Here is a 17,819-nt window from a genome sequence, read left to right as displayed (position 1 = left end):
AATTTCACTGGTTTCAGCACTACTGCTTCAGAGCATGCTCCAACATGTCACTTACTCTCCACAAACAACTCCACAACAAACACTATTATGGCTGACCAAGGTGTGACCTCAAAATAATACTTTAAAACAATGTGATATGGGTAGATATGACTTTATTTATATAAGATTAATTATTATTATATATTTTCTACCTAATAGATTTTTCTACCTAGCCTACAATATATTTGATATAATGGAAATGTAAACATACATGGCAAAAAGTCACATGGACATTATTACAATCAAAGATTTTCTATTATATTGACAACATAGTCGAGTGAACGCTCTAACAATGGAAATACTTGTCCTCAAAGGTGAAGGCCGGCGGGAGGAGTCACGATCAGGTGGGACCATTCTAGCTAATGAGAGGGCAGATACACGCGTGTGAACAACGGGCACAACTCCGATATAAAATCGTTGTTTTTTTGTTGCCGAAATGCCACGTGCGTCGACTTCTATCAATACATTTGTAACAAAATAACCATTACGAAACTTCTATTCGATCAATTAAGCCTCACGTAGCAAATGCTATATTAATTATTTTGTTCTAGCAAATTCAACACACTCATTGACCTCCATACAAAAATGTCTCACTTCATGGTGTTATTTTCGTCGACAGATTTTGGGCAGAGTAAACCCTCTCGCTTAGCCTCTTCCTCTCTGTTACAATGTTGCAAGAAATAACTGTTGAACACCGCCAGGCAGAGCCGCGCCCTCTATCGAATATATGGTTTGTAAAACAGAACAAATATGGCGTCCGTCAGCTCGAGAACTGCAATTCGATTCGAGTGAGTTACTGTGCTGTAATTTTCTTAACGAAAAGGAGTATGCATAACGTTTGGTGCTTTGAAATTATATTTGGTGTGATAGAATTTAGCTAACATATTGCATCAAAGCTTCCGTTTCCCAACATAAGATGCAGTGTAGCCTGCCCTGAAGTGCATTAGCGGCATTTTATAATCTGGTTTAAAAATTCTGTTGACATGTGTCTGCCACACTTCAAAGCATTGCATAAAAAAAGTGTTTGTAGGCCCAAGGGTTTCCAATGCAAATATCTAACCAAATGTCATGACCCTACAAAAGCTGTAGCCTAAATTGCATTTACATATAAATGTATTTCTCCCACCACAGTCGCTAAGAATATGACCACCATGGACACAAAACAGATCACTCATCATACTCTCCAAATTGACAAATTTAACAGGGCGGGTAACTATGGCAACATTATGCCTCTCCTGACCGCCCTTGATAATGCCTGTGTGACTTGTGAGCAGCTGCAAGGCACAGACATCGTCAGGGTTCTTTACAGACTCCTCAAAACCTGCTTAGACCATTCAGTGAAAAGAACAGTCAAGCACCTGTTGTCAAAATGGAAGAAACTCTACAGTCACCCCTATCACATCTCAAAGGAGAAGGGAAGTGGAGAAGAATTCACTGTCGTTGGAGACAGTATACTGGCTGACATAACTTGTCTGGCAGACAGAGGTGGCCTAGCTGCTGGTGATGCTACTAAACCAGTGGAGTTGGGTGCGTCTTGTGAACATGTGGTTTTCCATACTGGGTTCGAGGACAGAACACTCCCAAATGGGACCAAGTGCGGGAGAGCTAAGGGAGAAGGGGTGTCATCGTGGCAGGCAGCTGGTGATTCGTCTTCGGGGTCAATTTTGCCCACCCTCTCAAAGCAGTCAGATTCTCCTGCCACCACTTCCCTGGGTACCCCTCCTCCCTGTAAGGATTCCTCTGAGTCAGCTTTGAGGACAAAGTGCTTCCAGCTTCTCCTTGGTGCCCTCGATCCAGAAACTTCCAAGGAGGCAGAGGGGAAGACTGCAGATCTGGCCCGGGTCATAGAGGTGCACATCCACACTCTGCACCATACAAACCAGGCCAAATACAAGGCATGCATCAGGAGTAAGGTGGCCAACCTAAGGAACCCCAAAAACAGCCACCTTCGGTGTGGTCTCCTGGGCGGCAGCCTGGGGCCGGATGTCTTCGCCGGGATGTCTGTGGAGGAGATGGCCAACGAGGAGCTCCAGCGGCTGAGGGAGGAGTACTCGTCGCGGGGGGTGAGCGAGAGGCAGCTCCCCCAGGGGGTGGAGGGGACGCCCACTCAGAAGCTGCGGTGCAGGCGGTGCGAGGGGTCGGACTGCAGGGTGACGCAAGTGTCCAGGGGCACGCTGTTTCTTCCGGCGTGGGTCCGCCAGGCCACCGCAGACCAGGATGCCATGACCTTTGTGACCTGTAGCAGGTGTGGGGAGCAGTGGTACCACAGCAGCTGGGTCTGCCTCTGATAGGCCATCCTCACCACACCACATGTTAAAAAATGCCTGCTTTGTTTTTGTTGAGATCCTGCTGATATGTCTTCACCCTATCAAAATGACTAATGTCATGTTTTAATGACAGAAATTAAGAATTACATGTAACATTTTATCACATGGTTATGCTGTATGCATTACATTGTCATTAAACTTGCTTCGCTACATACTGTAATACAAATTTGGATTTGTGTTCTCTTTCTTTGACTATTTATTTCTCATTCTGGCATTAATAGGTACTGTGTGTTTAGCATGGGGTCTTTCTGTGTGTGAGAACACAAGATGTAGTTCCTATGGTGACATTTCGGTGGAGCTGCAGAGTAAGACCCATGTGGCCTTCCTGTGGCAATGTGACCCCGTGAGAAGCACAAGGAGCATGTGACCCATTAATCAGCCTAAGACAAAGCTCCAACAGGGTAATGTCTAGAAGGGATACAGCTTATGTCAAATTGACGTCAACAGTAGATTTTTATTTTATTTTAGCTAACCCTTTTCCTAACCTTAACCTAATTCTCCTAACCTGCTACAAAAAGTCAATTTTGAGATAAGCTGTATCCCATCTACACAAAACCCTCCGGCCGGGGGCTTGCTGATCTCCCATGATCCCTCACTTTCTAGCCCACAGCCAGTGCTAATGACTCAGGACCCCATCGTAGTGATGACAGTGAAGTCTTAGTATTCCAGAAAGATCCAGGCTAGTTGGACAAAGTTGTCTTAATGAGCTATTCTCTGTGGGCAGGGATAGGGGTTTGAGAATATATGGAATGGTAGCAGTATTTTGTATTACACAAGATTATAATAAATGGTTATATTGTTAAATGAGTATATATTTCATTGAAATGGCCATTGAACAGCAGGAAATGTAAGATTACAGTATATGATTTGTTCTCATCGTGTTTTTGTAATCTGTAAGATATCTGTATCGGAGTCATTTGAGATATCATTCTGTTTTATCAATTGAATTTGTTTTGTGTTTCACTAACAGTATGTTGTGTATTTTCAAGGAGTGGCTTTTCCAAAGTCCATGCAGTTCCCTATCTTATTGATAGTCTCCCTGTTCATAGCCTTTAACTTTTCAATCATTGTCTGAAACTTGATTTATTTGATACACACACACACTTGCATGCTTAGGCAGTATGTGTGTACTGTGCATGGTGGTACTTACAAACATAGACACACCTTCACAATCATTCACATTCATACTGTTTAATACATTGTGTGTGCAGGCTTTTCTACCCATTCCCACACTGATAATATTACAATAGATCAACTTTATCAAGGGGAAAGTCCACATTCTCATATCTTTCAAAGAGCACACTACTGCTGATACATTGAGCTACAGCAGAATAAAACGTAGGGGAGAGTGGGGTAAGTTGAGCCAAAGAGGTAAGTTGAGCCACCCTTGTTTCTAGGAAACCATACACAAAATTAATATTTTTACCAAATATTTAGGAAGAGGTCATCATTTCAGGGAGTCTGTTAAGGAAGAAACCACGTGGAAAAAGTGGTAAGCAAGTTAGGTCCAAAAAACTGATTTTCACCAAGTCATATGAATTTATTGTGTTAGAGGTTTCATGATGTTTGTATCTAAACCAAAGTAGATCATTTTAAGATTGTTCTATACATCAGTTGGGGTCAATATGAGGTCATAAACCCAGCATAAAATGGAATCCTTGTAGCTGTGTGGGCTAAAATAGTCAAATGTTTGCCTTGGGGTAAGTTGAACCAATGGTTGAGCCAATGGCAAGTTGAGCAAATTGAAGTGTCAATACGGAACATTTCAACTTTGAACGTTTCTTCAAGTGCAGTCGCAAAAACCATCGAGCGCTATGATGAAACTGGCTCTCATGAGGATCGCCACAGGAAAGGAAGACCCAGATTTACCTCTGCTGCAGAGGATAAGTTCATAAGAGTTACCAGCCTCAGAAATTGCAGCCCAAATAAATGCTTCACAGAGTTGAAGTAACAGACACATCTCAACATTAACTGTTCAGAGGAGACTGTGTGAATCAGGCCTTCATGGTCGAATTGCTGCAAAGAAACCACTACTAAAGAACACCAATAAGAAGAGACTTGCTTGGGCCAAGAAACACGAGTAATGGACATTAGACCGGTTGAAATTTGTCCTTTGGTCTAGAGTCCAAATTTGAGATTTTTTGGTTCCTACCGCTGTGTCTTTGTGAGATGCGGTGTGGGTGAACGGATGATCTCCGCATGTGTATTTCCCACTGTAAAGCATGGAGAAGGAGGTGTTGTGGTGTGGGGGTACTTTGCTGGTGACACTGTCTGTGATTCAAGGCACACTTAACCAGCATGGCTACCACAGCATTCTGCAGCGATACGCCATCCCATCTGGTTTGTGCTTAGTGGGACTATCATTTGTTTTTCAACAGGACAATGACCCAACACACCTCCAGGCTGTGTAAGGGCTATTTTACCAAGAAGAAGAGTGCTGTTGTGCTGCTGGCCTACACAATCCCCCGACCTCAACCAAATTGACATGGTTTGGGATGAGTCGGACCGCAGAGTGAAGGAAAAGCAGCCAACAAGTGCTCAGCCTATGTGGCAACTCCTTCAAGACTGTTGGGAAAGCATTCCAGGTGAAGCTGGTCAAGAGAATGCCAAGAGTGTGCAAAGCTGTCATCAAGGCAAAGGGTGGCTATTTGAAGAATTCCATATGTGTTATTTCATAGTTTTGATGTCTTCACTGTTATTCTACAATGTAGAAAATAGTAAAAATAAAGAAAAACCCTTGAATGAGTAGGTTCTAGAACTTTTGACCGGTAGTGTAAATATAGACATGGTTTTAAAAAGGTAGTGGTAATATTTCATTCAGTACAGACATTTGTAGGCGGCTTAACTTACCCTCTCCCCGGGCTCAACTTACCCCATACTACAATTTATCTTCTTAAAATCTGATTTTAAACCTAACCTTAACCCTAACCTTAACCACACAGCTAACGTTATGCCTAACCCTAACCTTAAATTAAGATTTTGACTTTTGTGGCCAATCTTGACTTTGTGGCTATGCTTTCTAGTGGAAACCGTATTCTTGTCACAACAGGGCTTGGCTATCCCTGACAAAGTGCAGTGTTTGAGTGATTGACTGTGTCATCGACTAAAAGATAGCTACAACATATGATGTGGTTAGCTGATCCTTAAAAAACCTATCCATTGCGTTGTAAGATCTCACATGTGTCAGCAACTCCTGGGCAGAGGGACGCGCCCATTGTATAGAATGTTACAGTGACGTCATCACAATATTGCCAGAGATGTTTTGTATGGGCATTGCCATGAGCACATTCAAAAGCCACGACGCATCAGTGTTTAGAATGTCCATTTCCTGATATACTTTTTCAGTAGATAGCTTCCTTGATCCATTTTGCCCATAGTGGGCGTGCCAAACGATCGGTCATCTGAACGTCAGTAGCGCTCGAGCAGTCCTGCCCAGTAGCGACATGTCACGGGGAAACCTTGGCCGCTCGTGAGGATGTCGCAAAGGGATGGAGCGGTATGGCACCGCCGACGTACATTATAAACAGTAAGGTACAGTTGTAACCAATTGATACTGTTCGCAGCTAGATATTTCAGACTTGCAGACTTTCACATTGAATGGAAATTATATTTGTTAACCAGTTAGCCTAGCCAGCTACATGAAGCCAGCTGATGTTTAGGCTACGCGCATGATCTCACAGACTACGTGGTTCATGGCAAGCGAGCAGTTGGTGCTTTCGAGACAACTGGGAATTCTGAAAAAAGAGGTCAAATCATGAGTCAGTGTTCCTCAGGTCGGAAATTCGGAGCTCTAAGAAAGATGCCGAGGTTTCCGAATTGGAAATCCGAGTTGGATGACAGTTCAAAACGATTTGTCCCAGTCAGAGCTCGTTTTTTCCTTCACGCATTGAAGTCGGAGATGTCCGAGTTCCCAGTTGTTTGGAACGCGGCAAGTGATTTACTGTATATTCACAAGCAGTCTTTATTCCTAGTGTTTGTTTGTTATTTAGGCCGTGGGAGTCCGCTATACTTACTCCATGTGACAGTCTTGTTGTTTACCTGCTAATCAGCCTACTACCAAAACAAGTTTGTTTCCAAAAGCCTATACTGTCACAGAGCTATAGCATACGTCCGTTTTCAGATCATCTTCTCGATGTGTTCACTTTTATCTAGGCGTGTCATCAAACAAACATTCCAACCTTCTGCGCGTGTTCTATCTAACGAAGTTCTCGGTTGGCTAGTGATGGATATAATGCTGGGGATAGGACCAGATTGGCTTGTTCTACAAATCAATGGTAGGATATTTTAATAGGGCTCTCGGTTGAATAGATAGAGCATTACCATTGGTTACCATGCTGATAATGCTAAACAGTATTTGTTTTCTTCTAACCTGATCAGTAGGCCTACTTTCCCTTTAAATCTTGTGACCGTGAGAGCCAACGCTGATGTGGGCACATGACTGTGTGTGTGTGTGTGTGTGTGTGTGTGTGTGTGTGTGTGTGTGTGTGTGTGTGTGTGTGTGTGTGTGTGTACCCCAGCTGCCATTGCTGCAGAAAGGCAGCGTAACAAAGGTGCAGTCAGTCAGTGTCCTCTCCAGTCCAGATATATTACGCCACATTAAATTCACTGTAGTTGGCTCAGGCTGAGGCAGCTAACAATAGGCAAAGTCTCAAAAACGAGTTTCCACTTTAACCAATTTGACTAACAAGATGTGCTTCTGTCTCTGACCTACTTGGGCTGATTAGCCCATTTCACTACCCTTTTGGATGTTATTATATCATTATGGAAATAAAGAGAGGGCTAGAGAAGATTTCTAAAGTAGTTAACTCCATTGATTAGAGGTCAGTAGTGCAATTCATTTAAATTTAGTGGCACAGTGTTGTCACAGTATTTGAGGAGGCTGCTGAACACTACCTCAATCAGAGACCAGACATTGATGATTATGTGATGGAGAGGCATTGAGGGGGTGATAAGATCAGATTTCTCTACTCATTTTAATCCCTTCATCACCAACCAGATAACAGTCAGAGCCCTGTTAAACTTGTCACTCTCTCACTCTCTCACAGGGCTCAATCAGGTCTCATAGGGATGTTAGGAATTGGACGATTGGATTTTCTCTTCTCTTTTTTAAAAACTTGAAATGTAATTCATAGAATTGCAAGTGGGTTGACCCACCTGGTCTCTTGGACTAATTGGGTCTTTGTGTTTGTTTAAGGATAACATTCTTCTTTACTTTCTCAGCAGCCTGCAATGCTAGTCATTGCTTAATAGCAGAAACATTGAACCCTTCAGTGTGTTAGTGTGTTACTGGATTAATAACCAAGGCCTGCAACAACCTGGAATTTTAATACCCATACCAGACATCCGTTTGACTAATAGGGTCGAAATTAACCACATTCATTCTAATTACAAGAACTTAAAGGCCTCATTAAATGCACGTCATGGAATCCTTTGATATGTTGACATAGGCTAATACCATGACGATGATGAACTAACGTCATATCTTCTGTTTTTTCAAACAGGTGCTGAATTAGGCTATGGTTTGCCTTGATACATAACTGTAAGAAATGGCATCTGTTGCAACAATTAAGATTGCATTACTGTAACTGTCTCTTCTTCACTGTACTACTGTATTGTAGCAGACTAAACTAAGTTTTAGGCCTATAGTTGTCTACTGTACTGTACAGCAGGCCAAACTCACTCACCCCACGTTTTTAATGCATCATGTCTGCTCTGAAGCCGCGCATGACGCATACAAAACTTTCTTGTAGTGTGTGGCCTGCGGCCGCTGGTTTGCTCATGTGATTCTCTAAGAGATGGTCATCTGATCATTGTCCATGTGACACATGCATGCTGAGAATATTACAACAGTTAATGTCGGCAGGAAAATGTTACGTCTTCATTGGATAAGATATCAACTACTAGACAGTATAACATTGTGACTGATTTGACTTTAGCTGACTACAGATGAGGTACTGCGTTAATATTGTTAATCTGTGTTTCTTAATCTTGTTCTTTTCTTTCCTCTGCCTGTTAAGAGAGCAATCAATCACAGTCAGTCAGTTGATTGATTAAACTGAATGACTATCTGTTTACTGACTGACTATGTCATCTATTTGTCAGGTAGCAGCAGCGCTTCCCAGATCTCCCCCCAGCCAGCTACCCCACCAACACTCCAGCCCCAGCCCCGGGCCCAGCCATGACAGCCAAGTCGTCCCTGCTCAAAGTGATCCTCCTGGGGGACGGCGGCGTGGGCAAGTCCTCCCTCATGAACCGCTACGTCACCAACAAGTTTGACACGCACCTCTTCCACACAATTGGCGTGGAGTTCCTCAACAAGGAGCTGGAGGTGGACGGGCGCACCGTGACGCTTCAAATCTGGGACACGGCGGGCCAGGAGCGCTTCCGCTCGCTCCGGACACCTTTCTACCGCGGCTCCGACTGTTGTCTGCTAACCTTCAGCGTGGATGACAACCAGAGCTTCCACAATCTCAACAACTGGAAGAAGGAGTTTGCCTACTACGCTGATGTCAAGGAACCCGAGAAGTTCCCGTTTGTGATCCTGGGTAATAAGTTGGATGTGCCGGAGAGGCAGGTTTCGGGCGAGGACGCCCGCCAGTGGTGCCGCGAGAACGGCGGCCACCCGTACTTTGAGACGAGCGCTAAGGACTCGACCAACGTGGCGGCGGCGTTCGAGGAGGCGGTGAGGAGGGTGCTAGCGCAGGAGGAAAGGGGGGAGCACCTCATCCCCACGGACACAGTGGACCTGCACAGGAAGCCGCGCTCTGGCGCCTCCTGCTGCTGAGGAGATGTAGGGTTGATTACCTTTATTTGACTCTTAAAGGCCCAATGCAGCTGTTTATCTCAATTTAAAATGGGCAAAAATAGCTTTTTAGCAAAAAACTATTTCTCAAGCAAGAATTTAGCTAATATTGTCTGGGTGTGGTCTGAGTGGGGAGGGGAAAACGAGCTGTTATTGGCAGAGAGGTTTGGAACTGTCTTTGTTATTGGTCTATTAACCAATCTGCCGCATGGTGATGTCACCATGGAAGCTGAAACTCCCGCCCATGCAAACCTGCTGATTTATAATGTCCTGTGTAGATTATATTTTCAACCACCAACTATCAGGAAATAAACTGATCACATTTTTTCACACTTTTACAGTGTTAGTTTCATCAGCTGTTATACAATATGATATGAAACACAGGAAAAACAGAATTTTGACTGCACTGGGCCTTTAAAGAGACAGGAGGGGCTTATTTGAACTTCTGCTCCCCAACTCTGGCCAACTTGGCTGTAAATTGTGAGTACTGATGATACCAACGGCCACTTGGTTCCAGTTCTCCTTTTTAACTGTGGTTAATGCATTCGTTTTGCTCTGTGCTCCTCCCTTGGTTTACACGACTGCATGTGCACGCGGACACACAGCCTGTTCATAGCATCATATACACCCGACCCACTTAGGCTATATACGTTTTATCATACACAGGAGTGTAAATAGTTGGGCCTGCTATTTGACATTCCTTTGCGCTGGTGAGAGTGTGTGTGTTATCAGTGACCATTACGATCAAGACATGACTTTGTTCTGCATTCCTCCTTCCAAGAGATGCATTACTACTGTGCTGAAAGACACATACAGCATTACTACATATTTTCATTTTAGTCATAGCAGACACTCTTATCCAGAGCAACTTGCAGTAGTGAGTGCATACATTTAATATACTTCTTCATACTGGTCCCCCGTGGGAATCGAACCCACAACCCTGCCGTTGCAAGCGCCATGCTCTACCAATTGAGCCACATGGGAACTATTACATTGTCATCCCATCTGTTAAATGGGCTGAATGTGCCAAATGTATATTAATATTGTTGATTGTTAAAATAATCAGATTTTGTATTAACGTCAGTGGTTAGTCCAGTACGCAGACTGACTGAACTACAGTATGTATTGGGGTAAAACCAGTTCTGTCCAATCTACATCATTGTACAAATGGAAAGAAGATTCCAGTCAAACCCATTTCTCTGATTATTCTCACTTGCTGCGCTGATTTTAGATTTTAAACCCACTCAACCCAGCCATGCAAATTTTGGCTGTTTGAATTCGAAGCCGTTCATTGGCTGGATCACGTGCTGTATAGCCCAGACCAACGTTGAATGGACTCCCATCAACATCCATAAGTATGTCCAGCATTCATAATGACCGTAAGAGCTTTAACACGTTTAATCTCATCCAATTTCCAGATCAACCGTCAAAAGCCTTTTTATAGCCATGTTAATGTGTGTTTGTTAGGAATGTCATGGCACTGAAGCCTGTAGATTGGTCTTTTAGCGTCAAAAACATTAGCTTTAATTTATTTGCAGTCACTCACTACGCGAACTAGTGCACCCGAAGCCTCAGGACGGGAAGTGCATTAGCTAGCCTAACTGTTCTTGGAGAATTTGGAAATCAATGGCTTTTTAATGTTATATTTCCTGGAACTGGACTAATCATTAAGGAATGGAGCAGCAAATCCAGGGCCATTGCACCACAGTTTGTTATATGTAGGCTATTAGGTGACTTGTGCTATCATGAGTTGTGTTTACTATAGGCCCAAGAATACCAGTCGTAAATGCAGACCAGTTGTTTCTACGTTTTGCTGTAAAACAAGACCAACCATGAAACACTAAAAACTGTAGGCTATTGTACTTTGTTTTTATGTACAAAATATAGTTGGTCATTTGACAAAAGACTCCCAAAAAACAGTGATGTCACCAGTATTGAAATGCGAACCAGTAATTTCTACAGCAGGGTTCCCCAACTGGCAGCCCGCGGTCCGGATTTGGGCCGCGGGTGATTTTATTTGGCACATCAAGTTTTCTGAGCAAAATGTTTTATTTTATATATATATAGAGAGATTTTTTTTATTGTTGGACATAAGACTGTAAAAACACAGTCAAATCAGCTCCAAGTGATTTTCATTTTGGAAATCTGTTCCCAAGTATTCCCACGCATAATAGAAAGATACATATGATCGTATACAAATGTAAGCAAGGTTTGAAATGATTATGTTTTAGTAAAATATTATATCTTTGGGCTTCTTGTGGTCAATTTGCAGTCTACAAATAATTTTCCGGCCCACTGACCATCCGCTCAGGAAATAAATTGTCCAGCGGCTGAATCTAGTTGATCATCCCTGTTCTAGTGTCTTGTATTAAAACATGAACCACCCTGAAACACTATCAATATGGTCTTAAAATGTATGTTTTTGTGTGTGTGTTGAAATAAAGTTGGCCATTTTAAACCTATGTGCTCCATCTATGGAGTGTTTGGTCTTCCACTGACCACTGTACTGTCGGTCAACTGTAGGCCAAATGCACTGCTATCCTAATTTGTGCGGACCCCCTTCTTGGGGTGTAGGGTGAAGTTGCCCCTAGATACTGATCTTGGGTCAGTTTTGTATTTCCCCCATTAATGATTAAGGTTAGGATTGGGGGAGAGGGAGTGGATCCTAGATCTGTTCCTAGGGGAAACTTCACCCCGGAGCTTTCCTTGGTCTTAATCAATGGTTTTGGACTACCATTTTAGGAAATGAACAATGCTACATCTTTCCACCAGGTGGCATCAGCATCTCACAAACCTCTACAAAGGCAACACCCCAAGGTTGTCCCATCACTGTGATTGAGGGTGCACACTAGGGCTGGGGTGCGTTAAGCAGGACGCAAAATAGATAGAAATAGGCTATGTAGAACCAACATGCCTCTCTGAAATGTAGAATAAGGAATCACATCAGCTCTATTCATGGCATTTCTATCTGCAACATTAAAAGCATATTTGTCATTCATCCCATTGTGTGTGTGTTTAACAGGAAGTCCAAACTTGTAAGAAAGAGACCGAAAGCAGCTCTTTCACGATAATAAAAAATATCGTTTTTACTAAAGAAGGTTACAAAAATCATCACTATACAGGAGTCATATAACTATTTAAAACGTTTAAAAGAAAAACAACTACAGGGACTACAATGTCATCAAGGTACAATGGATATCTTTTTAAAAAAGAGAGTTGAGTGGGGGCAAACACTGCCTACCATAGTTGTCAGTACAATTGACTACACATCACCTGAAAAACTGCAAAGACACAGTCATGTCGCCTTCATGCAATAACGAGGAAACGACAACACACCCTGACTGAAACGCATCTTCTTATATGAAACGGAACATACGCTTGCCTACATCAACCTGGCAGCAAAGCACACTGTATTATATCAAACATAACACACATGGGAATATAGTACTTTTTTCAGTATTTAGACGTTTCCACACGTGGACAATACCGACATGCCTTTTCATATGAAAGTTAAAAGAATCATTGTTTCACTGGTTTGAGGAAGATAACTCAGGAGCTTGGGACTATAAGGTTCTATGTGCAAAAAGATGATTCTGAGATAACTGGCTAAAGTTTCGAGCCCTCATTGGTTTGAATGGTGTCAGCTATTTTATATTGTATTATTTTTAACTTAACATGAATTGGGGTATTTAGAGTATACTGTATGTAGGTAGAGAACATTGAACAGAACAAGGCTATGTCAATAACTCAATTTAGACTAAAATGCAGATAGAACCTTATAGTCCCAAGCGTTTGAACTACTCAGTGATCATTATTATCGAATAGGTCATTATAATCAAATAACTAAAAACAAATATATATATATAAATTCCTGACTTGTTAACTCTTTATATTGTAAACATCCAAACAATATCTGTTCATATAACAGGCCTAAAAATATGACAGATGAGTCACTTTTATTTGCCTTGCCATTGTAAAATAATCGCAAATAATGTCAAAGACAAGTTATTATTCATTACTTTAGCACAGGGAAAGATTCAGCTGCCTAAAACTGATAAAAACATTGAAAACATTTTGTATTTTTTCTTCTTCACATTTCTAAATGTATACAATACAAGCATCGTAACTCTGTATTTGCTTACAGTTTCAAAGATGTTACATTACTATTATATCAAATGCAGAACTAGTCATTGGATGCTAAACATATACTCCAAAGGAAACATTTACATATTGGTAATCAAAGGTAAAATAGCATGTTAAAACATTTGACCGTGCTCTCCACATTCAGGAGGTGTCATTCAATAGAACTTTCTTTGGGGGCGGTCCATATATTTACAGGTGAACTTCACCCCTTTAAGGGTGGACTTGTCTTGAGGAAAGTGAATGTATGATTCCACAAAACCGGGAGGAGAAAGACATCCACCCTTCACGGTTGTGTACGATGAACACAATGAACAAGCATTGAACTTTTGTTAAGTTCGCTTCAGCTGTGACCTTGTCTTGTAACAAGTGTGTGCTTAATCAGTGAAGTGTTAGCCTGGTCCCAGATCTATTTGTGCTGTCTTGCCTCCTATGGTCATTATCATGCCAAACATAGGAGCTATACAGCACAAACAGATCTGGAACCAGGCTAGAGGAGTCTTTATTTTGGTTTAGTCCCTGAGGTATGTATAATGTATCACTTACAACCAGAACAAGGCAATCTGACCTTGAGTGTTGGTTTGTCCTGTGGGTTTAGAAGCAAGGCTGTTTCCAGAGGAAACCTGCCATACAGAGGGCTAGGTGGAGGTACACTAGCCTGGTCCCAGATCAGTTTGTGCTGTCTTGCCAATTCCTATGGTCATAATAACACGACAATGACCATACGAGTTGGCAAGACAGCACAAACAGACCAGGCTAGAGGTTCACCTGCAGGTCAAAGCAATGCGTTAGCACTGCAGACAGCTGCTGACAGAACTGCCGCTTTGGGCCAACAGTCACATTAGTGAATGTGTCCAATCCGGTTAGGGTACAGCACACGTTTTTCTCCTCAGGCCAAAATAAAGAATTACTCAACAGAAATTGCTGGCTGTCAATAAAGGAATCGGAAAGTTAACATAATAGTAGGAATATTTTCTATGAGAGGCACCCTGAGATGCTTTGTATGTAATGTATACATGGGGTTTTGTAATTCTACTTTAGTTTTTTATATTTTTAACTAGTGCAACATATCATGCATTACCATAAAAAAAAGCAAAAAACGAAATCAGGTAAAACAGGGTTGCGATAAGATAACCAAAGGAGAGAAATACCAGAGATAAGAGAAGACCAGATAAATACAATAATAGCAAACCTGTCATACTTTGAAGTAGTATAAAAAAAAAACATTCATACATACACATTCACACAATATATTCATATTCATATATATAAAACACCAAAAAACTGAGGACATTTTGTGGCACGCTTCCTCAGGAGTTGTGCAGACAGTGACCTTGTTGTTAGGCGGTTATTAGGAGCTGTGTTAGTGCTGTGCTGTGATTGGCTCAGAGCAGTTAGGCTATGGCAGCAGGGTTGCGCTCAGTAACGGTCCAATCGAGAGCAAACGTTCGCAAACAGGAAGAGGTACCACCCAACCTGAGCTCATCCAATAGGAACTTCTCATATACCTGTTCCGTTTGAAAACGTTTGCTCCCTTTTGGACAAAGGACCTGATTCAGAGTTGAGAAAAGTGTTCGCAACTCAGACTTTCGCTTAAATTGTCCATTGATGTCAATGGAAGACATGGGCTGCATTTACACAGGCAGTCCAATTCTGACATTTTCTTCACTAATTGGTCTTTTGACCAATCAGATCAGCTCTGAAAAATATTTGATGTGAAAAGATATGATAAGATTGGTCAAAAGACCAAGGCTTGTGTAAACGTAGCCAAAGTGTGAAAATTTGAGTTGAGTGCACATATCTCAAGTCAGAACACCGCCCATAGTGAAGGAGACCCAGGTGTTGGTTTTACTCAGAATGGGGTTGGAGGTTAGGAAGTGTGTGAGGGGTGGTTGGCCGGTTCTTATGAGTAAGAGGAGTTGAGACCCTCCTTGGAGCCACCCTCCTCCACATCGTCGTCCTTTGTCTTAATGTCCTGGTACTCGTTCTGGTTGCAGGAGCTCCTCAGGTAGGCCCAGTTCGCCGACAGGATCATCAGATAGTGGATCTGTGGAGAAAGAGAGAGAGAGGGTGCAGAGAGGAGGGAGGGAGGGAGGGAGGGAGGGAGGGAGGGAGGGAGGGAGGGAGGGAGGGAGGGAGGGAGGGAAAGGAAAGTGCATAGGGTGGTGGCCAGTGAGAGGGTTAGTTAGCCAAAGCAAGCTACATGAGTAAAAGCTACACATCATGTTGACCAGTCTACCAGATGTCAAACAAGACACATTAGCATTGCTACTGTACAATGTCAGTATTTGTTGGTTAGGTTGGCTAGGTTAGTATTAGTCAATTACAGAAAACTAAGTCAGTGGGAATTCATTTTCTCCAAACAGTCACTCTATCCTAAAAGGAGAGGACAATGGTCTTGGTTTTCCTTCACATTTTATGTTTATTTTGCATAAACTAAAAAGGCACAACGTCTTTCATAACAAATGTCACAAAAAGAGCCTAAACAGGCTAAAATATACTAACTTCAAGCTAGACAGTTGGCACTTGGGGGAAAGATATTAAAGTCTCATTGAAAAGAAAACTATATCCTTCGATTAGAATAACTACAGAATATTGTATTCATCTGAAGCTAGACACATCAACACAAATATTCCCTTCTTCTTACACTTGCGCTGTCCCTTTGTATTGATAATCTATCCATCCTTAATGCTATGTGCCTGCTCTACTTGAATGAACTGATAGCCTTGACTAGCGGTCCCTCAAGGAACTGTACCCCTACTGTATTGGATCAGTACTTTTGTGAGGGACCTCAGCCATGTTCGCTAATCATGCACTCACTAGTCCCTCAATGTGGTTTAAAGGCATGTGTGGCAATAGGGCTGGAAGCAAAGGCACACACTGTAGATCTATCTGTATTATGTTAACAGTAGTGTACATTTCTCTATATGCTACAGTACATACTCTCCTCCCCACCCTCTCTGTCTTTCTTTCTGTTCATCTTTCTTTCTTCCTTGAACTATCTTTCTTTTTCACTTTCTATAATTTCTCTCTCTTCTCTCTCTCTCTAATATGGCTCTGAGAACTTTGTGGAGCGGCGGTTGCCGTGGCTCATGAACTTGAGAACAGCATAGTTATACGTGGTGGCCATCATGTAGATCAGCTGGGAGGGAGAGATGAGAAGACAGTCTGAGAAACAAAGTCAATGACCAGGAGGCCTTTGGGAGGCCAGTGCTGTTCTTGGGTGGCATCTGGCTAGATTGTGCAGTACTGTACCTTCATATTGCTTCACATTGCATATATCTACATCTATAAAGAAAGTTAGATTGCTACAGCGCACACAATTTCAAATGGCCGTCTATGTGCTGAATCTAAACGTCACTTCTCGCACCCACTGATGAGCAATCCAAGTTTGGTAGAGTAGCTGAAAGGCCTTGAGCAAGGCCTCATGACCCCATTACTGAGTTCAACTGAGTTAAACTAGCCATCACATAATGACAACCACACTGATTGGATAAAACCACTTCATTATTTGAAAAAAATGATGTACAAATCATTAGCTCCACCTACAGTGGGGAAAAAAGTATTTAGTCAGCCACCAATTGTGCAAGTTCTCCCACTTAAAAAGATGAGAGAGGCCTGTAATTTTCATCATAGGTACACGTCAACTATGACAGACAAATTGAGAAAAAAAAATCCAGAAAATCACATTGTAGGATTTTTTATGAATTTACTTGCAAATTATGGTGGAAAATAAGTATTTGGTCACCTACAAACAAGCAAGATTTCTGGCTCTCACAGACCTGTAACTTCTTCTTTAAGAGGCTCCTCTGTCCTCCACTCGTTACCTGTATTAATGGCACCTGTTTGAACTTGTTATCAGTATAAAAGACACCTGTCCACAACCTCAAACAGTCACACTCCAAACTCCACTATGGCCAAGACCAAAGAGCTGTCAAAGGACACCAGAAACAAAATTGTAGACCTGCACCAGGCTGGGAAGACTGAATCTGCAATAGGTAAGCAGCTTGGTTTGAAGAAATCAACTGTGGGAGCAATTATTAGGAAATGGAAGACATAAAAGACCACTGATAATCTCCCTCGATCTGGGGCTCCATGCAAGATCTCACCCTGTGGGGTCAAAATGATCACAAGAACAGTGAGCAAAAATCCCAGAACCACACGGGGGGACCTAGTGAATGACCTGCAGAGAGCTGGGACCAAAGTAACAAAGCCTACCATCAGTAACACACTACGCCGCCAGGGACTCAAATCCTGCAGTGCCAGACGTGTCCCCCTGCTTAAGCCAGTACATGTCCAGGCCCGTCTGAAGTTTGCTAGAGTGCATTTGGATGATCCAGAAGAGGATTGGGAGAATGTCATATGGTCAGATGAAACCAAAATAGAACCTTTTGGTAAAAACTCAACTCGTCGTGTTTGGAGGACAAAGAATGCTGAGTTGCATCCAAAGAACACCATACCTACTGTGAAGCATGGGGGTGGAAACATCATGCTTTGGGGCTGTTTTTCTG

The 17,819-nt window shown here is 42.4% G+C and overlaps 3 protein-coding genes across 4 annotated transcripts in view; 2 read left to right on the top strand and 1 right to left on the bottom strand.

The window, feature by feature from the left end:
- Positions 1 to 1,181: 1,181 nt before the first annotated feature.
- On the top strand, positions 1,182 to 2,396 carry LOC311112257 (transcription elongation factor A N-terminal and central domain-containing protein-like; the record flags this gene model as incomplete). Its single annotated transcript, XM_084155308.1, has 1 exon — positions 1,182 to 2,396. One exon carries the CDS (start codon positions 1,182 to 1,184, stop codon positions 2,325 to 2,327), a length of 1,146 nt encoding a protein of 381 aa, XP_084011434.1. The 3' UTR covers positions 2,328 to 2,396.
- Positions 2,397 to 5,634: 3,238 nt separating this feature from the next.
- On the top strand, positions 5,635 to 11,630 carry LOC311112265 (ras-related protein Rab-9A-like). Of its 2 annotated transcripts, none has more exons than XM_084155317.1 (2): positions 5,635 to 5,892; positions 8,469 to 11,630. In XM_084155317.1, the coding sequence occupies exon 2, from the start codon at positions 8,545 to 8,547 to the stop codon at positions 9,148 to 9,150; it is 606 nt and encodes a 201-aa protein (XP_084011443.1). In that variant the 5' UTR covers positions 5,635 to 5,892; positions 8,469 to 8,544; the 3' UTR covers positions 9,151 to 11,630. The 2 variants fall into 2 exon arrangements, with proteins under 2 accessions (XP_084011443.1, XP_084011442.1); XM_084155316.1 differs by having other exon boundaries at positions 5,802 to 5,897.
- A 4,084-nt stretch (positions 11,631 to 15,714) lies between these two features.
- Positions 15,715 to 17,819, bottom strand: part of LOC311112261 (neuronal membrane glycoprotein M6-b-like) — a 33,744-nt gene continuing 31,639 nt past the window's right edge. The window contains exon 7 of the mRNA XM_084155312.1: positions 15,715 to 16,450. Coding sequence (XP_084011438.1) covers positions 16,355 to 16,450 — 96 coding nt within the window. The 3' untranslated portion in view covers positions 15,715 to 16,354. The remainder of the gene's footprint in view (positions 16,451 to 17,819) is intronic.

The sequence above is a fragment of the Coregonus lavaretus genome, assembly GCF_964263955.1.
Source record: "Coregonus lavaretus genome assembly, chromosome: 38".
Taxonomy (NCBI): domain Eukaryota; kingdom Metazoa; phylum Chordata; class Actinopteri; order Salmoniformes; family Salmonidae; genus Coregonus; species Coregonus lavaretus.
This window is presented reverse-complemented; position numbering and strand designations above follow the sequence as displayed.